This window comes from Marmota marmota, unplaced genomic scaffold, assembly GCF_001458135.2.
Source record: "Marmota marmota marmota unplaced genomic scaffold, marMar, whole genome shotgun sequence".
NCBI lineage: Eukaryota > Metazoa > Chordata > Mammalia > Rodentia > Sciuridae > Marmota > Marmota marmota.
In genome coordinates, this window is record NW_026000026.1 from 25,014,831 (window position 1) to 25,035,934 (window position 21,104).

The window sequence follows — 21,104 nt, forward strand, 5'->3', positions numbered from 1 at the left end:
GCACAGCTGGCTCCTGGCCCTGTGACCGTGGCTTGTCTCCCTGGGCTCGGAACATCAGCTTCCTCATGATGGGGTGACTGGGTGAGCCCTCTCTATGCACAATGGCGTTAATATCAACCTTGTGATTACATAAGACAGCATCACATATCACCCCGCATGGTGCCCTGCTGGAGTGGGTCACAGGAGTTGGTCACAGTGAGCCCCGGGCCACTTGGCCGTGGCAACTGCCCTGGCTGTTTATTTTTCTCCCTTTTTAAAACTTGTATGGAGCACACGTCTTCTGCTTTCACACACAGAGAAAAGGGCATTTACCGTGAGGTGGGCAGCTCAGTGAAGCTTTCCAGTCCGATCCCTTCTCAGGTGGCCATTGCCCAGATGGAGAGACAGAAGTCTGTGCATACCCCAGAGATCCCTTCCAGGCACTGCCCAGCAAGGGTGATCACCAGCCTGACTTCTTTCTAATAGCATAGGTTGGTTTCACTGGTTCTAGAACTTTTGGGAAGTGAGCTTGCACAGCATGCTTTTTTACACACACGCAAGCTTGTGAGGGTCCTGGAGTCGCGGCACAGCTTGTGCCTCTAGTCACCGAGCAGGGTTTCACTCTTCACTGTCCATCCTCTGTGGGTGACCAAGGGCAGCTTCTGTTGCGAGCAGTGCCGCCAGGTGGCTCCAGGATGATTCTTTAGGGTCATCTGTCCTCACTTCGTTGTGCCCACACCCAGAAGGGGGAGTGCTGGGTCACGGCTGGCTGTGGTGTTTTGGCCAAGCCTCTCCAGAGGTGCTGGAAAGAAGGCAGCGAGGTGGGCACCACTGTGGGACTCACAGGGAGGCTGGGGTCAGAGCACTCATGCAGGGCTGATCCAGCAGGACTCCATGGGGACTGTGCTGCCTGCCAGCCCCAGCCCCTGAACGCTGAGGGCCCTGTCAGGGAATGTGCTGGAGGCTGAGCAGAAGAGAAGGGAAGGAAAGCCGCGGGGTGACCAGCAAGGACCTGCCAAGGTGGGTGTCAGATCAGAGCATGTCACTCGGAGTTCAGAGGGGCCTAGATGTAGGGAGGGTCAGCAGCGTCTCTGTTGGGAGCCCAGGCGCCTTTCTGTCTACTCAGTGCATGTGTACCCTTAAACACCCGGTGTCTGGGCGACCGTGTAACCTCCTCTGAGGAGTCTTCCTGGGTCCACACCCTGAGCGCTTCCTTCTGAGCAGGTCTCAGCCCTGTCAAGTGCAAACAGCAACCAGCTCCTGTGACCGGCATCAGATCAAGAAAACTCGGGTCACTTTCCTTATCTCCCTGTCCCTGCAGGCCTTCAGAGTCCCCAGAGGCAGTCCTGCGTCTGCATCCTGCACAGCTGTGTCACCTGCACTTCTGCACAGGGAGGACTCCACACGAGTCTGTGGAAGGATCACTTGCCTAGAAGCATGCATGAATAAAAGCAGGGAGGGGGCCACACTGGGTGAGCTGGGGACAGAGGCAGCCAGTTGATCACAGCAGATTTCCCAGAGAAGAATCAAGGGAGCTAAGGTCTGTGCAAGGTCTGGAGGGCCAGCTGGGAAAGCCATAGCTGGAAGCTACTGGAAGTTTCAGGGTAGAAGAGTGACAGAACCAGAGACATTTCAAAGCAAGACATTTCTGAAAAGAATGATGAAGATGTAATTTTTACTTTTTGTTGTGGTTTTCAGGAGTGTTTACTTCAAGAAATTGGGCTCTTTTAGTTATATCCATAGTGAGAAATTTCTCTAGCTAGAGGAGGAATGAGGACACAGTATTGGACGGCCTCTCCTAGCTTTCACCAAAAGTCCAACCAACTCTGAGGTCGCAGCCGGCTCTGCAAACAGCAACTAGTATGAAGAGTACATGAAGAGGTGTGCCCCCAGCCCCCGAGGGCTCAGCTCCAGGCACCTGTGACCACTTCCCTTGCTGCAGGCAAGGGAAGACTGAGACTGGCAAAGATAAAAGAGGTTGTGGGTACCACTCAGGACAAGTGTGCAGTGAGGAGAGATTGCAGCCACTGCTGGTGCCGGTGGGCTGGTGCTGCATTCACACCAAGGGGTAGGACAGAGATTGGGACATTTTCCGTCCTAATGAGGAGGAGCAGGGAAGCTGCCATGTCTCAAGTACTCCCTCTGGGGAAGAGATCAAGCTTGTTTTTAATGACCAGCCTCTGAAGTCACACACCCTGGCTACCATCCCAGTTATTGTGATAAGACGAGAGTGGGGAACCAGGAGGTGAGGATCATCAGGGCCATCTTGGAGGCTGGCCGCCCTGGTTTCTAATTTTGAAAGGAAAAATTTGGTACCAAACGCTGGGTTAAACATGCCATCTCATGATCCACTTGTAGATGAGGAAAGGAGGCTCACAGAAGCTTAAATATGGCACCCAAAGTTGCTTTTCTAGAAAGTGTTAGAGCCAGAATCTGAACCCCATCCCATTTAGAGAGACCCTTTCTTTTTGTGTGTGGTTTTTGTTTGTGGTGCTGAGACTTGAACCCAAGTCCTGACACTTGCTAGGCAAATGCTTTGCCACTGAGCCACATCCTGACCTTAGCTCGACCCTTTCTATTCTTCCTCCTCACTGTCTCCTGCTGCCACTCTTGCTGCCTTTTAATCCCATCTCCCCTGAGATAAAGACATGATTCAGACTGCATCATCTCCACACTCTCAGAATGAGCTCCAGCAGCTCCATAGATCTGGCCTCGCACACCCTCCTGTGCTCATCTCTGGTTCTTCCTCAGCTCACCTCGCTCTAGCAACACTGGTCACCTTTCTGCACCCAGCTGTCAGCTTCAGTCATCTGGGGTCAGAGCACAAGCGGGCTTCCCCCAGGGAGGAGCTTCCCTGGCCACCCAGTCCTCAGCTCACCTGTGTCCTCGTGTCTCCACTTCAGCCCTGGTCTCCTGGACCCAACCAGGATTCACACGTTGCATTGAGCTGTTATTTCTCTTTCATCTCATAATTTAGAGCAGTCAGATTAATGACAGTGAATGTTTTGAAGAGTCCAGGACCCTGGTATCATGGAGTCTCTCTGAATATCTGGTTGTCTCCTCATGATCAGATTCAGACTAACTATATTGGGGCAGAATGAGACCTGGAGTTTCTGCCAACGTGGGTGATGCTATTTCTGTCATGTCCCTTCAGGAGGTGGCCACATCATGTCAGATGGCCCCACTCTGGGGCCAGCTGATTTGATTGTTTGGTTGGGAGGTGTCTGCTCAGTCACTCCATTAGGCAGGTACACTTTCCCCTCTGTCATTAACAAGTAATCCTTAATGATTGGGGATAAATGGCTTTAAAGTGTTTTGAGATGCTTGAATGGTGTCTGCTCTCATAACACTAGGGGTGTTATTCCTATAACAGCAAGCCTCAGGGTCCCCTGACCAGGGCCCCACTTGCGCTTGTGAGAGGCTGCTTGAAGGTGCCAGCTCCTTGAGAGGCTCCCCAGAGCATGTGCCATGCATCTGTTTACAGAAAGCACCCACTGTCTGCAGATCCTGGAGGTGGCATGAGGGCAGTGTCCCGCCGCCCCCCCCCCCTTCAGCATGCAAGAGCAGCTGTCCTTGCCATGGGCTCCGCCCAGATTGGGGCCTGAAGAAGGGACACATACTGGGAGAATTAGTGGTCAAGAAACTAGGTCACCCAATTCCTTGTGGAGACCCATGCTGTGGCCACTTTTAAGGAGAGAAGGAGTTGCCCAGAGGCACAAGGATGCTGGAAACAACCAACCCAAGGTTACTCTGGGAGTGGCAGCTCATTCAGGGACAGGGTCTGGGAGGTTGCTGTGGGCTGCAGCACAGGCACAGCCCCACCTCATGACAGGCTGCCAAGCAGCCAGGTTCCTCCAGGAACTGCTTTCTGTGGGTTAAATGGGGCTGGGGCTGTTTTATCTCAGTGATGGTGAGTTTGCATTTCATGCCTAGAAAAAATCACCACTCTGCCCTCCTGAGCGGCATTAGCTCTCTTTTATTAATCAGAAAACAGGCGGGTTATCTGTGTTCAATTCCACCTTTGAACTTCAGTTGGATTTGGCTTTATATTTCAAGCCCAGATGTCCACCATGGCTGTGAAATAGTGACTCAGGCCAGGAGAAGTCAAAGGTCTATAAAAATGTGTTGGGAAGAGACAGGAAATCCTGAGCCTATGTATTATCTGATTTTCAGAGTGTGGAAGGACAGTTCCTATGCTGGAAACACCCACATTTCTCTGGATGAACTGAAAAGAGTTCTGGCCACTGATTCATTCTAAAAATCATTACTGGGCACCCACATGTGTGGGTGTTGACTTAGTGAAGCCTGCAGACCCCCACAGCCCAGAGGATGAGAAGTAAAGATTTAATGGAGAAAACAAGAGTCAGTCGCTTCGAGATTGCATTTTGATTTCAGGAATAAAAGCTTAAACCCTATTTTAAAAAGAAAGCATGGGACCTATATTGGCAGAAAAAAATCTTTAGTATGTGCAGAATGAAGTCTGCATGCCCTTAATTTGAAATGTTGTCTTTTTTTTTTTTTTTAAATGGGTGAATACTGAGCTCGAAACCTGTGGTGGTGTACTTCCAGCTCACACCTGTAGAGGGAGCCTTGTCTACTTAGAGTGTTCACAATGCAAAGCTTTCAGAGGAAGAAAGAAAAAGGCTTTTTGCAGAAAAAAAGTTGGAGGGTTAAAGGCAGTCTGTTTCAAAATTGCAAACAATCGCGGTGGCTGTCTCATTTTCTTTTCTCAGCTGGTTTTACTGTGAGTGAGTTGTAGCGTAAAGAAGTCTGTAGAAATTACCTTTCCTCTTCGGATTCGACCAGAGGAACCAGGAGGTGGGATTGTTATTATTATTTTTGGTGGTGGTGGGGGGGGGGGGCGCATTTCCCCACAGAATTCCACAAGCGTATCTCTATCCCCGTTGAAACATTAGCTTTATCCGAACCTAATCTGTTGCAACAGGGGTTTGGATTTGGGAGGTGGGTGCGGCTGCCCCTGACCCATTTTCTCAGTCGGGGTCTAATTCTGCTGTTTGGGGACTAGCGTGTTACGTTTCAGGCCGAATCTGAGGTGGCCCGGAAGTCCAGGTACCTCATTCCCCACCCTGCTATACCCCATCCCAACCGTCTTCTCCTGCACCCGAGGAGAAGGTCTGTTTGCCAGGAGGATCGCATCTGTGATCCGCGTGGGTCTTTCGTCTCCTGCGGTACTGAGTCTCCGCGGACAGTGCGCGCCCAGATCTGGGATGGAGCAGCATTCTTGATATTGTCCTATGACTTTACAACTGCGCACAGTAAGAAGCCGGCACCGTGTGGTTTGGTGGAGCACAATAACCCGCCGAGTGGGGTGAGGGATGGCGGAGGGAGCCGGGAGGGAACTGGCGGCGGGCGCTCTAGGTCTCCGAAATGTTTAGGTCGAACAGGTGAGCGCAGCCTGGACACTTAGGCGCCTACTGGGGGGACAGGGAGGAGGGGAGCAGGGGCGGTGTAAACTAAGTGGTGGGAAAGAGACAAAGGAAGAGTGAAGAGGCGAGATGGTGCGGAATAGAGGGAGGGCGAGAGGAGGGGAGGGAAGAGGAGAGGGCGGCCGAGGGATAGCGCGGCAAGGAGCTCGAGCTTGAACTTGATCAAGAAAAGGGGGCCTTGTGGTGGGGGGGTGGGGACCCGACAGAGAGCCGGCCACGTGCCTGGATTTTCCAGGCCAAGGTCTCACTCCGACCTCCTGGGGCCGAGCCCCCACGCCTGGCAGCCCCGCCCAAGGAGGATCCGCGTCCCCTAGGAACCGGAGAGACCCGAGGGGGGTCGTGGGCTGTCCGAAGGCCCCGGGGCACGGAGAGTTCCCGAAGGTGCCTGAGTCACTTTCTTTGGGCCAAGTCTCCCTCTCTTGGCCTGAACACAGACAGACTGCCAGGTGCCCGCCCCCGCCCCCAACCCCGGGACCCAAAGGCCTCCCGGAGCTAGGGGCAGGCACAGACCCCACAGCCTGCTTTCCCCGGCCCGGCCCCCCGCACGGATCTTCCTTTAAGCTCTTCTCCCTTAAGAGCGCTCTCCCCCCACAGAGCGCACGGCGGCGAGTCTAGCGCGCCCTTATCCCCCCCCACTACCTGGCCCAGTGCCCCCTCCTTCTTCCTCTTCTCCCCCACCCTCCTTTCTCCTCTCCCCTCTCCCTGGGTGCCTCCTTTCCCTCCCTCCGCCTCCCTCAGTGCCCACTCCTCCCGCCCNAAGGGGGGCGCGGGCGAGCGGCTGCGCCCTGGGCGGAGTGGGCTGGGGCGGGGGGTGGGGTGGCGGGTTAGTATGACCGAGAGTCGGGGCCGGTGAAGGCTGACTCTGGGGCCCGCCGGGTGCCCGAGAGGTGTGCTTGGCTCCAAGTGCCCGGGGCTGCCGGGCGCACCCTACTCCCGGGCTGTGCGCGCCGCCGGTCCTGGGGGGCGGTGATTGTGTGCGCCGCGCCGCGGTATTGTGCCGCGGCCACACCGTTTGCAGCGGGCTGGGCACCGCGTCCCGGAGAGAAAGACGTTCGCTGGCGGCGGGGTGGGGGCCGGGCTCGGGTTGCCGCTGCCTTCGGGAGAAGGGAAGTGGACTGTGTTTGGGGATGTGAGGACGGGAAGCTTCGAGTGGCAGGGAGGGGCTCCCCCGCCGCGGTGCAGCGAGTTGAGACGCGGTTTGCAGAGTTGAACCCACTTTGGCAGGCCCTTGTCCCTCCTCAAGGGAACCGGTGCCCCTCTCAGGTGCACCATCCGTGCGGAAGTCGTAGGCATCGGCGGCTCTCGGTGCAGGGGCACACCGGGCTAGGGGCAGCCGGCCGGCTGGAGGGCGCGCGCAGGGTTAAGTTGGATTTACACCTCCGCCCGCTACTCTCTGTCCTCTACCTAGTCCTCAAGGGCCGGATACTTTGGCTGGAGGGGGGCAGGGAGAAGGGAGATTTTTTTTTTCCCCTTAATTCCACCGCTTGGGTTCAGAAGTGACCCTACTCTCACTCGGAGCTGCCTTTGCCCCAGTCTGGCCGTCCTACCGGTCGCCCCTACCGAGCCGCGCTTCCTGGGGGAAGTTCTCATTAAGCCTCGCTAATTAGCATTATTCCTAGAGAAAGGTTAAGGTTAGACCGTCCTTTTCGTTATGAGAACCCCCCCTCCCGCCCCAGTCCCCAGACTGTTCTCCCTCCTCCCTCCCCAAGAGCACAAAAGCACAAAAAGAAAGTGTGAAGAGGCGCGGATCAATGGAGAAGCCACAAACCCATTAATTCAAATGGAACCTTTTCCCCCCTCTAAAACATTGATTTTTCTTTCTGTCTGCTCTGAGGGGAGATGAATAACCTCCTGATTTCACCTGAAATGGTGTTTGGACTCTGTGATTTCCTCCTCTTTCTGAGGGTTGTGGCCTGAAATAGATTCTCCCTTGAGATTAAAGCCCTACTTATCCCAGAATCAGCTGGGACCCCCTCCCACCCCACCTGCCAATCCCCCACACATGCCCAAGTTGTAGGCCTAAGGAGAGGTGTTGGGGGCTCTCATTACTTTTTTGGAGAGAGCTTCTAATGATGAGACCAGGTCCCCTGTCTTGACCCCTGTAATATGCTGGCTTCAGGGCTATGAGTCGGTCTGGGGAGAAGGCCCATTTATGGCTCAGGCCCCAGTGGGTAGTTTAACCCCCCAGGTAGTAAATTACCCCTTCATTGGAAAACCATTAAGGCCTAAATGTGTCCTTGAATAATATCCAGCTCCCATCTAATCCCGGCTCAGGCTGGGCTTGTTTTGTGAGTAGGATTTTAAGGCAGCACCTCCTGCTCCCACTGCCCTGTGGCTGGGTGTCTGAACCCCATTCAGCACCTTCCTGCCAAGCCAGAGCACCCCAGGATCTTCCTCCCAGCTGAGAAGGCTGACTTTGAGGAACTTCTTTCCTGGCCTTGTCCACCCTGGGGCAATGGGGAGCTGGGCCATCTCTGAGTTGCTCAAGAACTTTTTTGTCTTGTCTGGGTCCTTTTCTTGGAAGGACAGTCCTGCAGGGGATTAGCTCAGAGTGATTCCCCGCAGCCTTCCTTTTGGCTGGAAGAATCCTGCCTGCTGCAGCTCATCTCTCCAACGTCCCTTTTAAAGAGACCCCCGTTAATGGCAGGGACTGGGGGTATCAATGAGGCCCTCATGGTGAGGAATGCTGGGAAAACAGCCAGTTGCCTTTGCTTAGGAACAAAAGCCCATTTTACCCTCCATACACCAGTAGGAAGGTGTGGGAAATGCTTCCTCACAGCACCCCGGCGTCCATTACAGCAAGGACAACAGAGCATGCACATGTATATGTGAGCACCGTTGTGACAGACACTATGTGTGTGTGTGTGTGTGTGAGAGAGAGAGAGAGAGAGAGAGAGAGAGAGTGCGAGAGAGAGTGCGAGAGGGAGAGAGAGGGAGAATACCTAAAGTGGGGTAGATGATTGGCTCTCTCAGCCCACCCTGCTTCACTTTTCCCAGAAGAGCTGTGCTTGTATGTATGGCTCGTGAGCAAAGGAGGCCTGGTAGCAGGAACGAATGGAATTGTGCAGGGAGTGTCCCTGGAAGGCTGGCCTCCTCCCCTGGTGGCCAGGTGGGCTTGGCATGAAGCAGCAGCCTCAGGACCCCAGGGAGCCTAGGAGCTGACTTGGGACCACCTCAGCCTCTCCTGGTGCAGACCCAACACAATAGGGATCTGAACCCTGGCTTCTCTGGATCTTGGGGATTTTCCCCTTCCATTACTAAGCCATCTGATGAACTGAAGTGGCTGAATTGGGGTCAAATGTGGTTCAATACCTTCTTGGCATGTGGTGGTGTGCCCAGTGCTCGCCAACATGAAGATGAGGGGCCGAGTCATCCCTGGCCTGGCAAGGGCCCACAGGTGCTTGAGCATGCCGTGCCCAGCACTGGGTGGAAAAGCTGCACCACTTTCCACATCTTGGTGCCTACCCACGGCGAGTAGAGCTGGTGCTGGGGCAACTGCCCAAGCCTGGTGTTCCTTCCGGCCACCGAACAAACCTGGGGGCTGTACAGAGAGGGGTCTGTTTCCTGCCTGGCTCAGAAACATCCCCTCCACATCCCTGCCCCCACCATCCTCTGAAACACACACCCAGGGCTCCCGGTCAGGGCTTAGGGCTTACAGTTGCACTAAATTCTAGGCAAATCCTCCTCCTTTTTCTTTCTCATGTAAGTGGTAGAGATAGAGTTACAGCTCCGAGGAAAGGCCTGGAAAATATCGCTCCGGGCACGCCCCTGGATCCTGAGTCCTAGAGGATGCAAATGGCTCCACTTCAGAGGCACCAGGAGCCCAGTTCCAGAGAAATTGACCCCAGTTGTAAAATAATCAGGTTACTGATAGCAGCTCCCCATAGTTACAAGCCGTGGACACAGACCTGCTCCTCCATTCTGCTCTGGTCTCCCGTGTTCTCCTCCGTGGCTGGGCAGTGGTTGGTGCTGCTTGCCTACAGAGGAGGAAGGGCCTTGGAGCTGGGTGGAGAGAAGCTGAACCTGCCTGTGAATTTTGGACTGAAGATAAGAGCAGGGAGGGTTTGGTTAGCTCCTCTCCCCTGCCCAGAGTCACGGCTTCCAGGTTGGGGTGTGTCCCAAAGACCGACTAGGTGCTACCTGCCTGCCCAGCCAACTTCAGGGTTCTCTTTTCAGAAGAGCAGTTGGCCCTGTTGCCCTGTGACCCATGATGGCTCAGGCCCTGTGATGCCAGTTACATGATGGACTTTTATTGCCAGGTGGGTAAGGCCACAGGTTCCAGGGTGCCCTGATTTGTCTTACATCCAGGGCAGATGTAAGACAAACCAGGGGACAGCTGCCTAGCCAGTCACACAGGGTCTGGGGAGAGGGGACCCACAAGCATGGATTGCATGCACCCTTCTATTTTCCGGTGGAAGTTTTATTAAAGTTTGTAAACAGAAAGGGAAAAAAGAGTGGCTAAAATTCCCTCGAGATTCTAGAAGGGAAGAACAAGAGGTGACTGGCCTGTGGCCTCTGGGGGAGAAAGGGAGAGCCTTGGGTCTCGGCAGAGGCCTGAGGCCTCTGCGCTCTCAAGCCTGCAGTGGCTGCCTCCTACAGGTCCCACGAGACTTGGGTGATGGGTTCAGAACTGTGTGTGCTGGTAATTGCCTGTGTAATTAGCCTGCTTCTCCAGCCTCGGCTGGCTCAGGCGTGAGTGGGTGACTGGAGGTACAGCCTGCCCCTCTGAGGCTGGGGGTGGGGAGCTTCATGGCAAGGACCTGGCTACAGAGGGACTTGAGGAGTCTGCTTTCCCAGCTCAACCCTGAAAGTGTGGATGTTGAAGGTGTTTGTGTAAGTCTGGCCAAAACTTGGGTTTTTTTCCCCCCAGAAAAGTTAGGTTTAATAGACTTGATTTCTTACTTAAAAAAATTGCTATATCAGTCAGGATGTCAAGATCTGAGAACCATGTCTCAAAAGATTGGGGTTTGGAGCTGGGCATGGTGGCATACGCATGTAATTCCAGCAGTTTGGGAGGCTGAGGCAGGAGGATCACAAATTGAAAGCCAGCCTCAGCAAAAGTGAGGTGCTGTCTGTAAATAAAATACAAAATAGGGCTGGGATGTGGCTCAGTGGTCGAGTGCCCCTGAGTTCAATCCCTGGTACCTGCCCCCCAAAATTGAGGTTTGGAGGCTATGGGAAAAGACCCTGATAACTGGGCAGAAATCCCACAGCCCCTTCCCCCAGTACCTACAAGTGGGTCAGAATGTCCAGCTGGTTCCTCTCCCAAGATGACAAGGTCTGAAGGGAAGGAGCCCCACCTTGGTCATCTGGGTCCCCAACACCAGCACATAGTAGCTGCTCAGTAATGTGCATCGACTCATGGAAGAGTGAGCGTGTGTTTCCAGCATGCACATGTGTCTAAGTATAGATGTGGCCTCCTTGCCCTTGAGTTCCCTTTTGGTCTCATCTCAGGCACTTTGTTGTTATGGAATCTGGTTCTTTTGATCGAAGGAAGCGTGGTGCGGTGGCCTGTGGTGTAGGCTTTCGCTCTCAGTGCAGACTTCCAGCATCCAGACCCCAGCTCCACCCCTGGGCTCTGTGCCTGTGTGCATTTGGGCAGGCCCCCTGAGCAATGACCGGATCAGGAGATAGGCCTGCCTCAGGTGCTGGCTTCAGAGGGCCCTTGGGAAGGAACCTCTTAGAACCCTTGCCTGATCCATGCATGTGGGCATTGGATGCCCTTCATTATCAGGTGTTTTCGATGCCAATGTAAAACAGCCCACCTCTTCCCAGTGAGACCTGTTAGGGCAGGGTGGGATGGAGTCCATTAAGTGGATAGGTCAGCAGTCTGAGCCAGAGAATCCCCAGGCTGGGGGAGGGTGAGCACTGGCAGCTGTAGGAAGGGGGAGCATGTGGCTGCTGTCCCACCAGCCAGGGCCCAGGTTTTCATGTGGCCCCTGTTCAAGACCTGTGTGCAGTGGGACCAGAGTCCTTAATTGTCAAATTAATGCAGCCTCCTCATTAAACACCAGTGTCGTGCCAGGCAATTCAGTTGATTCAACAAGTCTTGCTGGCCTTGTGGGGAACTCAGAGCACATGTAGGCTGGTCCCCACTCTTGGAAGAACCTAGGGTTTTCTGGGGAAAGACAAGGCAGAGACCCATAACACAGTGATACTGTACAGCTGGGCTCAAGGTACAGCCAGGCGAGTGTTCCAGAAGACTAATGATGGGCCCTGCGTTGGAGTTGGTGGAGGGCGTGTGTGTGGAATGGGACAGGCCCTCTACAGGAGGGGGGCAGTTTGGGCAGAGGTTTGGAGACCGGAAGGAGGACGTGTCTGAGCCTTTGCAAGGCACACACTTGGCTCTGCCACTTGTTAGTCTGTGGCCTTGGGCAAGTGAGAGCCTTGAGGATCTCTGTTTCCTCATCTGTAGGATGAGAACTGTGCCCACCTAGTGAGACTGTAGGAGTGTGGGGTGAGCCAAGCAAGGGGAGCGCTGGGTGCCTGAAGAGCTTGGGCTTCTGTTGACGTGGACTTGGCCCAGTGAGGCCTGAGTGTGGGTGATTTCGGTGTTGCTCCTGGAGGTCCTGAGCCCCTCTCTGCTTAGTAGAATGTTCCGCAAGCCTCTGATTTACAGATGATAGGGACAGCCCACCCAGGGTTTTGTGCACCCTGGTAGAGGACACTCCTGTGTGGCTCTGCGACCCCTGTATGCTCACCCAAATCCGACCACAACAGCCTTGCCATTGCTCTTGGGGATCCAACAGCACAGCTCATGCCTGTAATGCTGTCTGTGGGTCTTCCTGGCTTCCTGTAGCCTCTGCTTAGTGTGCCCTGAACAGGCTCTCTCTGGACCATGCTGGCAGGCGTGGCCCTGCAGGTCGCTCTCCTTTCTTCCTTGGCTTTGTTGTGCTTTGTAGCCTTCATTACAACCGCTTTAGGTATTTTTCTGCTCATTGTGCGTCTCTTGCACTGGATGGGGGGGTGTCAGGAAGGTCAGACTTTGTTCCACAGCTGGATTCCCAGCACCTAGTCCGGTGCTTGGCTATAGCTGATATTCAGGAAATACTTGTTGATGAATGGATGACGACTTTGAATAGGTGCTTCCAAATGTTCATAGGATACCAGTCTTTTAATTCATGCCTGTGCCACTGATGCCCCGGAGTCTTCCTACCTCTGCACAGAGCAGGGGCCCAAGGGAGAATGCCTGCGCCTGACTCCCAGAGCCCACCCAGCTCCAGCAGGGCCCATGGAGCGGCTTACCCAGTGCACTCGCTCTGTACCTCCAAAGGACACCCACCACCATCACCTATCAGCCCCCATGCTAAAGTAGGGAAGAGTTCTGTGCTTTGGTACGCTTTGTGCAGAGAGAACCTTTGCAAGCGCATGTGCACTCCAGTGTAAGTGAACAAGTTTTGGGAGGCTGCAGACCTGTGCTTGAAGAGCAGGCAGCCATGGGAGGGAGCTGGACACCGAGTTCGTGGGGAGAGCGCGTGGGGGCGACGTGGGGCCCCACAGTACCGGTCCCAGCTCCTGTCCTCTGGACTCAGCCCAGAGGGTCCACACTGGCTGCACAGAAGCTGTGAATTCCAGGAAACTCCCTGCCAGCCCTGTGTGGTGGGGGAGGAGTGGAGGCCATTCTCTAGCAGATGTGTCTGCCCCAGGGACAGCAGTGAAGAAAGTTCAAACCAAAGTGTTTGCTCACCATAAAAGAGCCGTCTGTGTGGGGGCCCTGTCTGTGAGGGGCCCTGGTGGGGAGGCTTGGGGGTGCTCCACCAGAGGTTCTTACTGGGCCCACAGAGGCCATTGTATCTTTCTGGGGTGCTGGGGAAAGGGAGGCAAGGCCAGAACTCTGGGTGTGGAGCTGCTGGGTCATCTTTCCTGTGCTTTACAGCCGGCTCCCAAACACAGTTGCTTGCTGCTCCTGAAAGAGGCTGGGCCAGAAGGAGGTGGGGTCCCTTCCTGCTGGAGGGCTGGATTGAGAGGGCCCCGCCCCGGGGGTTCCCGGATGACTGGCCAAGGGCTCACACTGAAGCCAGCAGCTAGGGGAGAGGAGGCAGGCGTGGTCCTCTCCAGCAGGCCATCCGGCTGTTTGGAAGGCCCTGGCGGCCCCCCAGGCCCTTGAGCTGAACCCCCTTTGCTGTCTGGTCGGAACCCTGGCCCGTTCCACCCCCTTCCTTCTCCACACTTCTGGGGCTGGCCTTTTCAGCTTTGGAAGCCACCCAAGAGCATATCTTTGAAGCACAGCAAAGGTTAGGAAGGAGGAAGACAGAAATGTCCTCTGGGTTGGGGGAGTGGGAGAAAGGAATCCCATGCATGCTCCAGGGGAGTCGGAGGGAGCCCTGGTGGAGGCAGCCGCTTGGCCTCCCTAGTGCCATTGCTGCCCGCTGGCCCTGTGCGGAGTGAACCCTCTTTCCCGGGCTGCAGGCGGAGAGCAGTAGCCCTTGTTTACAGCCTCGTCTCAACCTGGCTCACAGGGTAAGAGCTGGGCCCTGCCGCCCACCCCACAGGATGCAGGCCTCTTAATTGTCTTCAATTACAGACAGCAGGGGCCCTCATCCCTGGCCTTCGACAGGAACCAGAGCCCAGGCCACTTCCAAGGGGCAGGGGGAGTACCACCCGGCCCTCACTACAAGGTTTGGGGGCTCCCTGTGCCCTCTAGGGCACTTCCCAATGCCCACAGGCCTCCGAGTCCACTCAAAGGCTGCCTCAGGCCCCACGAGAGCCCATCCCTGTTGAATGCCCGCCTTCTTTGTCTCTGCTCAGGATGAGACTTCTGTGAGCAGTGAAGATTTTGATATGAATGACTCCACATGGATGTCAGCTGACCCACACCTGGCCTCCAGCCTGAGTCCCAGCCAGGACGAGAGGATGCGAAGCCCGCAGAACCTCCATGGCCAAGAGGACGGTGAGTGCCCCTCGCGGCCAGTGGGGGAGGGGCTGGATTGTCCTGTGAGCAGCTTGGACAGACTGGGTGGTAGAATCTGGGCTGAGGCCTCTGGAGGTGGTACCACCATCAGAGTTTCCAACATCTCCAGGACCTCTATGCCCCCAGCCCCAAGTGACAGAGCAAGTCCCTCCTCCCAAAGATGAATGGGTGGAGCACACAAGGACTGTCCCCCAAAGGGCACCATGCGTGTTTGTGTGCTCAGATGTTCCTAGGCTCAAGGGACATGGATTTCAAAGTTGTCATGATTTGAGTCTGACCCAGAGTAGGCCAGCTTTCCAGCAATGGAAACGAGAGCTGTGTTACTGTGGCTCAGAGAGGAAAGGCAAGAGGACAGGTCACCCGGTGAGTGACCATATGTACAGTGTTCCCATATCCTCCTTGGCCTCAGTGGCCGTCCAAGGCCCCCCAGTCTGCCTCCTCTGGCCTCCGTTGGAATAGAGACTTTCTTCCTGAGGGTTGGAGAGTTAGGGTCAGAGGTCAGATCCCAGAGGTCCACTCCAAGCCCCCATATGGAGCCCCAGAGGCTTGGGCTCTAAGGCCATGGCATCTGCCTCCCTTTGAAAGGGTTGTAGGCATGGGTGGCCCCTCTGCCCTGGTGGCTCTGACTTCCAGGGAGGAGGTGGGGTGGGGTGGGGGGATGAGTTAGAGCTGGCCTCAGAGAACTGGGGTGTAGGAGCCAGCAATTAGGTGGGGTTGAAGGTCGGGCCTGGATGTGGGAGGGAGGCACAGGGTTAAAAAGGGGTGTAATGTTAACTCTGCAGAACGGGTTAGCTTGAAAGAGTAAATAAGGGGTAGAGCCACAGTTTGGGTCAAAGTTCGTCTCCATGGCGGAACCACAAGCCTGCTCCCCGCCACCCCTCCCAGCCTGAGTCTGGCTTTGTCTGGGAGGAGACCCAGCCTGCAGGTGGCCTGTGGTGTCTGGGCCAGGGGCTGGGGAGCGCAGAGGGTGGCTGTGCAAGGAGTGGGGTGCGAGGCTGCTGAGAAAGAAAGGGCTTTTGTGCCTTGATGCCTCGTGAGGTCAGCCAGACCCCCTCGTGCTGGGACCCTCCCGGCCACTGCCGCTTTCCAGCGTTCCCATGGGGGTGGGGACCAGGGTTGGGGCGCCACAGGCTGCCTGGGGCTCTGGGACTGGGATGTGCCCAGCAGCTGACCTCCTGCCTCAGCTGAGCTGATCGAGGGCCACACCCAAGACACACCAAGGGACTTGGCAACAGTGCTCAGCCAAGGGCCATCAGTTACACCCTCCCAAGAAGGAGCCCAGAACATTTTTCAGAAGCCCAGAGTAGGAACCCAGGGATGTGGCTCGGTGGTAGAGTGCTTGCCTAGCATGTGCAGGACCCTGGATTCTGACCCCAGCACTGCCGCACCCCCCACACACACACACGCACGCACCCCACAGCCCAGGAATAGGGCTGTGTTCCCCCCTCACTCCCAACAGAGTTTTGTGCTATTGTTCTCCACACCCTTTGGGAATGTGGTCACTGATGGAAACACTTCCCCAGTGACGTGGTGACATGTGGTGATCTGGGGTCTCAGGACCAGGCACCAGAAGGAGGAATTTCTGTGGGGGGCCTTGCAGTGCTCTCAGCATCTGCCGCCTGCTGCCTAGATGTCAACTGAGGGCGCAGAAAGGCTGTTTCATTTGTCCTGTAGCTGCCCTCAGGAGCCTAGTGCAGGCCCATGCTGGTGGTAACCCTCCTGGCCGGGATAAGGGGACCAGGCAAGCTGACTTGCAGACAGAACAAGGGTGTGTGTCAGGGACTGCCAGAGACAGAGACGGGAGGGTGATGTTGACCAGGATTCATCTAATCGGCAGCTGTATCTGGAGGCTGTGGGCTGATGTGCTGGCCAGAGCCAGCCTAGACCTGGTGCAGGGCATCGCAGGCCATGAGGAGGCTTAGCCGGCTGGTTTCTCTGCTGCCCTTTGTAATCTTTGGGCCTGTTGGTAACCACTGTGTCTGCCCAAAGGGTTCCCAAAAGGGTTTGGCTGGGCATACCCTCAGCCTGGACTCCTGGTCCAGCCTTCCAGCTGCTCTCTGTGTAGAAATGAGCTGAAATCTGGCCCCATGAATGAGTGCAAAGGAGACCTTCAGGAGCTTCAGGGTATTCTCATGTCCCCTCTTGTTACTGAAGTACTAGGGACTAGGACAGGCCAAGCAGGTGACTGTGGTGGGCCCTGAACGCTGCACCCAGCCTCAGCCCTGCTCTTCATCCTGTAAGCTCCCTGAGAGCCTCAGGTCCCCTGGTGGGATTGGCAAGTGGCCTGGGGCCCTCAGTCCCCCAGGGATGCAGCACCTTGGAAAGATGGCTGTCTGAGGCCACACCTGAGCTTTGCGAGGTATGCACCGTGGCAGTCTTGCTTTTTACTTTGGTGGGTCCAGCTGCCGCCAGGCAGGTTACGCCGAGTCTTTGCTGCCCAGATGAGCTAACGAGCAGGCCTGTGGTGGGTGAGCCTGCCAGGTGGGTGCAGGTCACTCCTCAGTGGGGAAAGTGGCGTCCTTTTCCTTTCAGTCCTGGGGACTGACTGCAGGCATCCGCTGCTGAGCCACACCCCAGCCTTGCTACATTTTATTTTGAGACAGGGTCTCCCTAAGTTGCCCAGGCTGATCTTGAACTTGTGCTCCTCTTGCCTCGGCTGGATCACAGGTGTGTGCCTGGTCACAGATTGGGTTCTTTAAGAGGATAGTTCCCCAGTCCAAGCTCCCCACTCTTCCTTTCACCGGAAGGAGCAAGACACCCATGGCCACGCAGATGAGCTGTTGCGGCATCCCACCCCTGTTGGCCAGTGATGCCACCGAGCGACTTTGAGAAGCGGGTGGTCTGCACTGCCCCATCTGGTGGTGGGTGGGGCCTTTTTCCTTTTCTTCCTCTGTTTTCTTTACTCTTCCTCCTCCTCCTCCTCCTTCTTCTTCCTCCTCTTTTTAAAAATCTTAGCACAGGCAGAGGAAGGCTGGGCCTTGACAGGGTCTGTTGACAGTCTGAGAGTGGGCAGAGTGTGCGGGTGCTGCCCATGTGGTGGCTCCTGCTTGTCTCCAACCCTGCCACTGCTTGTGAACCTTCTCTGCACAGACCTCCTGGTGGCATTTCCCATAGCTGCCACTGAGTTCCCATTCCTGGGTCCCTGGGGCAAGTGGTGGCAGTAGCCGCACTCCCACAGTGCTCCCTGGGTGGGGCTCTGGCTGCCTGTGTGAGAGGCTCTCTGGACCCGTCTTGCATGCGAGGAGACAGCACAGAGGGAGATCGGCCCGGCCAGGGCCACCAGGGAAGCCCCAGGGCTGTCCCCTTTCCACCAGAGTCCCTGCCCACTTGGCACCCCCTCCTGGCCCAGGGCAGCACAGCTGGCTCCTGCCACTGCTCCCTGCCACACATGGACGAGGCCTCTGCAGACCCCCATTTGCCTTGGCTGCGGCTCTGGGATGCCTCTGTGCACATGGGCAGTGCTCAGAGAGACCCCAGCCCGGCTGCCTTTGGGTGTGGACAGAGGGTGCCTGAGCGAAGCCAGCTGCTAGGACGCCGGAGATGCGTCCTGGCCTTGCCTTGGGGCTGAGCGCAGTCAGCTGTGGTGGTCAGCCCTGCTGGGGAGTTATCTGTTTGGCGCCTGTGTCCTCCCCTCAGTGCCAGCACCCTGAGAGCCACAACCTGGGCAACACACAACCAGGCACAGAGGAGCTGGGGAAATGGCTGCCGTGGCTGAGCGACCGGAGCGTGGGGGTCGCAGGCACAGGTGGGCCAGGTTCAGGTCAGGCGAGTGTCCTCACCGGCGGGGCCTCCTCGAGTCTCCCTGATGGGCTTTACCAGGCCTCCCTCTGCCCCTTCCTGATGGAAACTGTGGCGCCTGGACTCTAGAGGGGGGGCGGGCATCGAGGTGGGGAGCGGACGTTACTCACCCCTTGGGCAGACAGGAAGCAGCGCCAGGGACAGTGCAGGGTGCTGCTCACCAGGGGACTGCCTCCACCTCCCACAGGATAGGAAGTGGGGTTGCTGCCACAGAGCCATGTGGAGCCCGGAGAGCCCCAGGCCTCTGGTCTGTGCCTGTCACATGAGGCCACTCTTCCAGCCTGGGCCGCAGGGACCCCTAGGACACTGGAGTGTCCTCTTCATCAGGTCAGGATGCAGAGCCAGTGAACTCCTGCCTGCTGACCAGAAGGTCTGGGTTCCCAGCCTGATGCTCCTGGCCCTGGTGCCTGGTACTGTGTCAGTCTGAGGCTGCGCAGAGGCAGTGAGGGTGCTGGTCTTTGAGGGCCTTTCCTGGGTTCAGCCACGCGGAAACTAAGCGCCATGCTTTGCTGGGTGCTGAGCCCTGTCCTGCCGCCCACCGGGTGCCTCCCTCCAGGAGTCTGGTTTGGTGGAAGAGGGAGCACCCGGAGGATGGGCCCCACCAGGCTGACTGCTTTCTTGTCATTTTAGATGTGCATCTTGTTCTTCGTCTTTTTTCCCAAGGGTCACATTCATTGTAGAAAATTTAGAAAAAAATAAAGGAGCAAAAAATTAAAATACCAATGTTCAGGGGGCACATTTTTCTCAGACTTTTCTGTGCACACGATCAAAACTTTGTTTCCTTTTAAAAAGAAGATGGGAAGGCATGTGCTGCAGCCACCCTTTCCCCATCCCTGTCACCGAGGTAGATCTGCCGCAGTCTTAAGGGTTGTCTGGTCAGCCCAGCAACTGGAGGCCGCCTGGCTCTAGCCCATCATGTGCCCAGCGCCGGCCCTGTGAGCACAAAACTGTGACTGTTCCTGTCCCACAGAGGAGGAGACATCACAGAGGGGGAAGTAACTTCCCGACCAGAGGGAAGCAGGTCTCTCTGGAGCCCGTGTTTTGGCTACTCCCGTGGAAAGGCACCCAAGTCCCTGTTTTTCCACAAGCAAAGCTATAGGAAGTGTCCTGCTCAGCCCAGTCGGCTGACCTGGGCTCCATTTGCAGCCTGACCACAGGTGCTCAGCCAGTGGCCAGTGGCTGATGCTGACGGGAGACCCAGAAAGGCCCTTAGAGGGGGCAGCACATGGGCAGAGGGCCTTGGGCAGTGGCGTGTCCGTAGGAGGTCAGGAGGGAAGAGGATGCTGGGTACCAGGCCTGGGGGTCTGGAGCCACATGTCTCCATATGTTTCCTCTGACCCAGGAAGGCCACCGGAGGCCACAGCCAAGTGGGAGGATGGAAGGGATGGATGGAAGGGATGGATGCTGAGGGCCTGAGGTCTTGGTAGTTGTAGCTTCGTATAGGAAGTCTGAACACGTCCTGACCTGCCCCCAGGCAAGTTGCTCACCCTCTCTGAGCCTCACTCTGTCTGACATGACTTGGGTGGTTGTGGCGTTAATCCTGGTGTGGCGTTGGATGACCAAGGCTTCCTGCTTCCTGGCTCTCACTGCCCTTGGGTGGTGAGAGAAATGCTGGCTGGTCAGCTGGGCCATCCCCTCCGGGGCAGGTTGGGCCCCACCCACCTTGGGTGCCACCTTTCCTTTCCTCGCTGGCTTAGGCCCCTCTCCCTGGTCCCTGCAGGGAGGTGCAGGAAAAGCATGCCCCCGTAGGACAGAGAGGCCTCCATTTCTTCCAGGTTCTCTGATCCTTCACAAGACCCACTGTCCAGTCTCGCCTCTTCAACCCCCTTGGCCACACAGGGCCCAGGCCAGAGCCTCCTAGCTTCTGCCCTCAGTCCCCAGAGCCCTCCTTCTTTGGAAGGAGAGCCAGGCTGAGAGGGTTCTTGGTGACTGCCACACCTGGGCACTCACTACTTGCCCTCACATCCCCTGAGTTCCTGTCCCCCACCGCTACATGTCCAGGACCTGTCCAGGCACCCTGGGTCCCTGAAGACCCTGCTTCTTGTTCTGGCAGACTTCACCTACCCTGTGCTCCCTGGCTGCTAGGCAGGCACCTGGGAGGTCACACTGCTGTCCCAGGAGACGCAGCCAGGCAGTAGCCCACCTGTGTGTGCTGGCTGCTGTGTGGGCCCTCAGGATGCCCCCTGGAACCTGCCCAGCCAGGGGCAGAAGCCACTTGAGCGAAGCGTCATCAGGAGGCTGTGGGAGGGGGTGAGTGGGTGTTGGGCCAGGCCATTCAGACCCAGAGACAGCTCTCCGAAGGTCCACTTGTGGTCCCCCCTCTTTCAGGCCCACCCTCCACAGACACCCCCCCTGCCAGGGGCCCAAAGAGCCTGTGCTGCTGCAGCCAAGTCCCTGCAAGCCAATGTTCAGGTGGGCCTGGTTACTGTCCCATGGGTGGGAGGATCAAGCCACGTGACGGCCTCAGAGGGGCTTTTCCCACAGTGGGTGGTGGCGGCGGTGGCTCCACTTCTGCTGCTTTTCGAGATGGGGTCTCACTAGGTTGAGAGCAGGGATCAGAGCAACAGGGATCAGAGGCCTTTAAACAGCCTTCCTCCCCTCACCTGCGGGGCTGGCCTGGCCCCTCACCTGAGCCTGCATCTCTGAGGTGAGCCTGGGAGCTTGGCCTGAGCCTCCTCTGGCCCCAAACAGCCCTACTGAGCCCGCTAGGTGGAGAAGCAGCAGCCTCCTGCCCTCCCCACCCCCTGGAGCAGGCCCAGGGGCCCAGGCCCTTCCAGAGCCTGGGTGGGGGCCATGCGGCAGTCCTGGGCCACAGGCAAGTGCCCATCATGAGCTGAGCTGCAGGCGGCACAGACAGTGCTGGGCTGTGCTGGCCCCCAGCCCGCCAAGGAGGGGAGGCCGGGAGACAGCGCCGAGAGGCCCCTTTATCCCAGGAGAGGCACAGCCTGCACAGCGCTGGCCTTGTGCAG

General features: G+C 56.7%; 1 protein-coding gene across 4 annotated transcripts in view; it reads left to right on the forward strand.

The window, feature by feature from the left end:
* Positions 1-21,104, forward strand: part of Nol4l (nucleolar protein 4 like) — a 69,683-nt gene that overhangs the window by 28,077 nt on the left and 20,502 nt on the right. For 2 of the 4 annotated variants that reach the window (XR_007350479.1, XM_048811119.1), the window contains one exon: positions 14,175-14,316. Coding sequence is in view for 3 of the 4 variants with exons in the window: in XM_048811119.1 (XP_048667076.1) it covers positions 14,175-14,316 (142 nt within the window). In the remaining variant the exon portion in view is untranslated. Of the gene's footprint in view, positions 1-4,663; positions 4,798-13,179; positions 13,661-14,174; positions 14,317-21,104 lie in introns of those variants that run through there. The other 2 variants (XM_048811120.1, XM_048811121.1) reach the window with 2 other exon arrangements.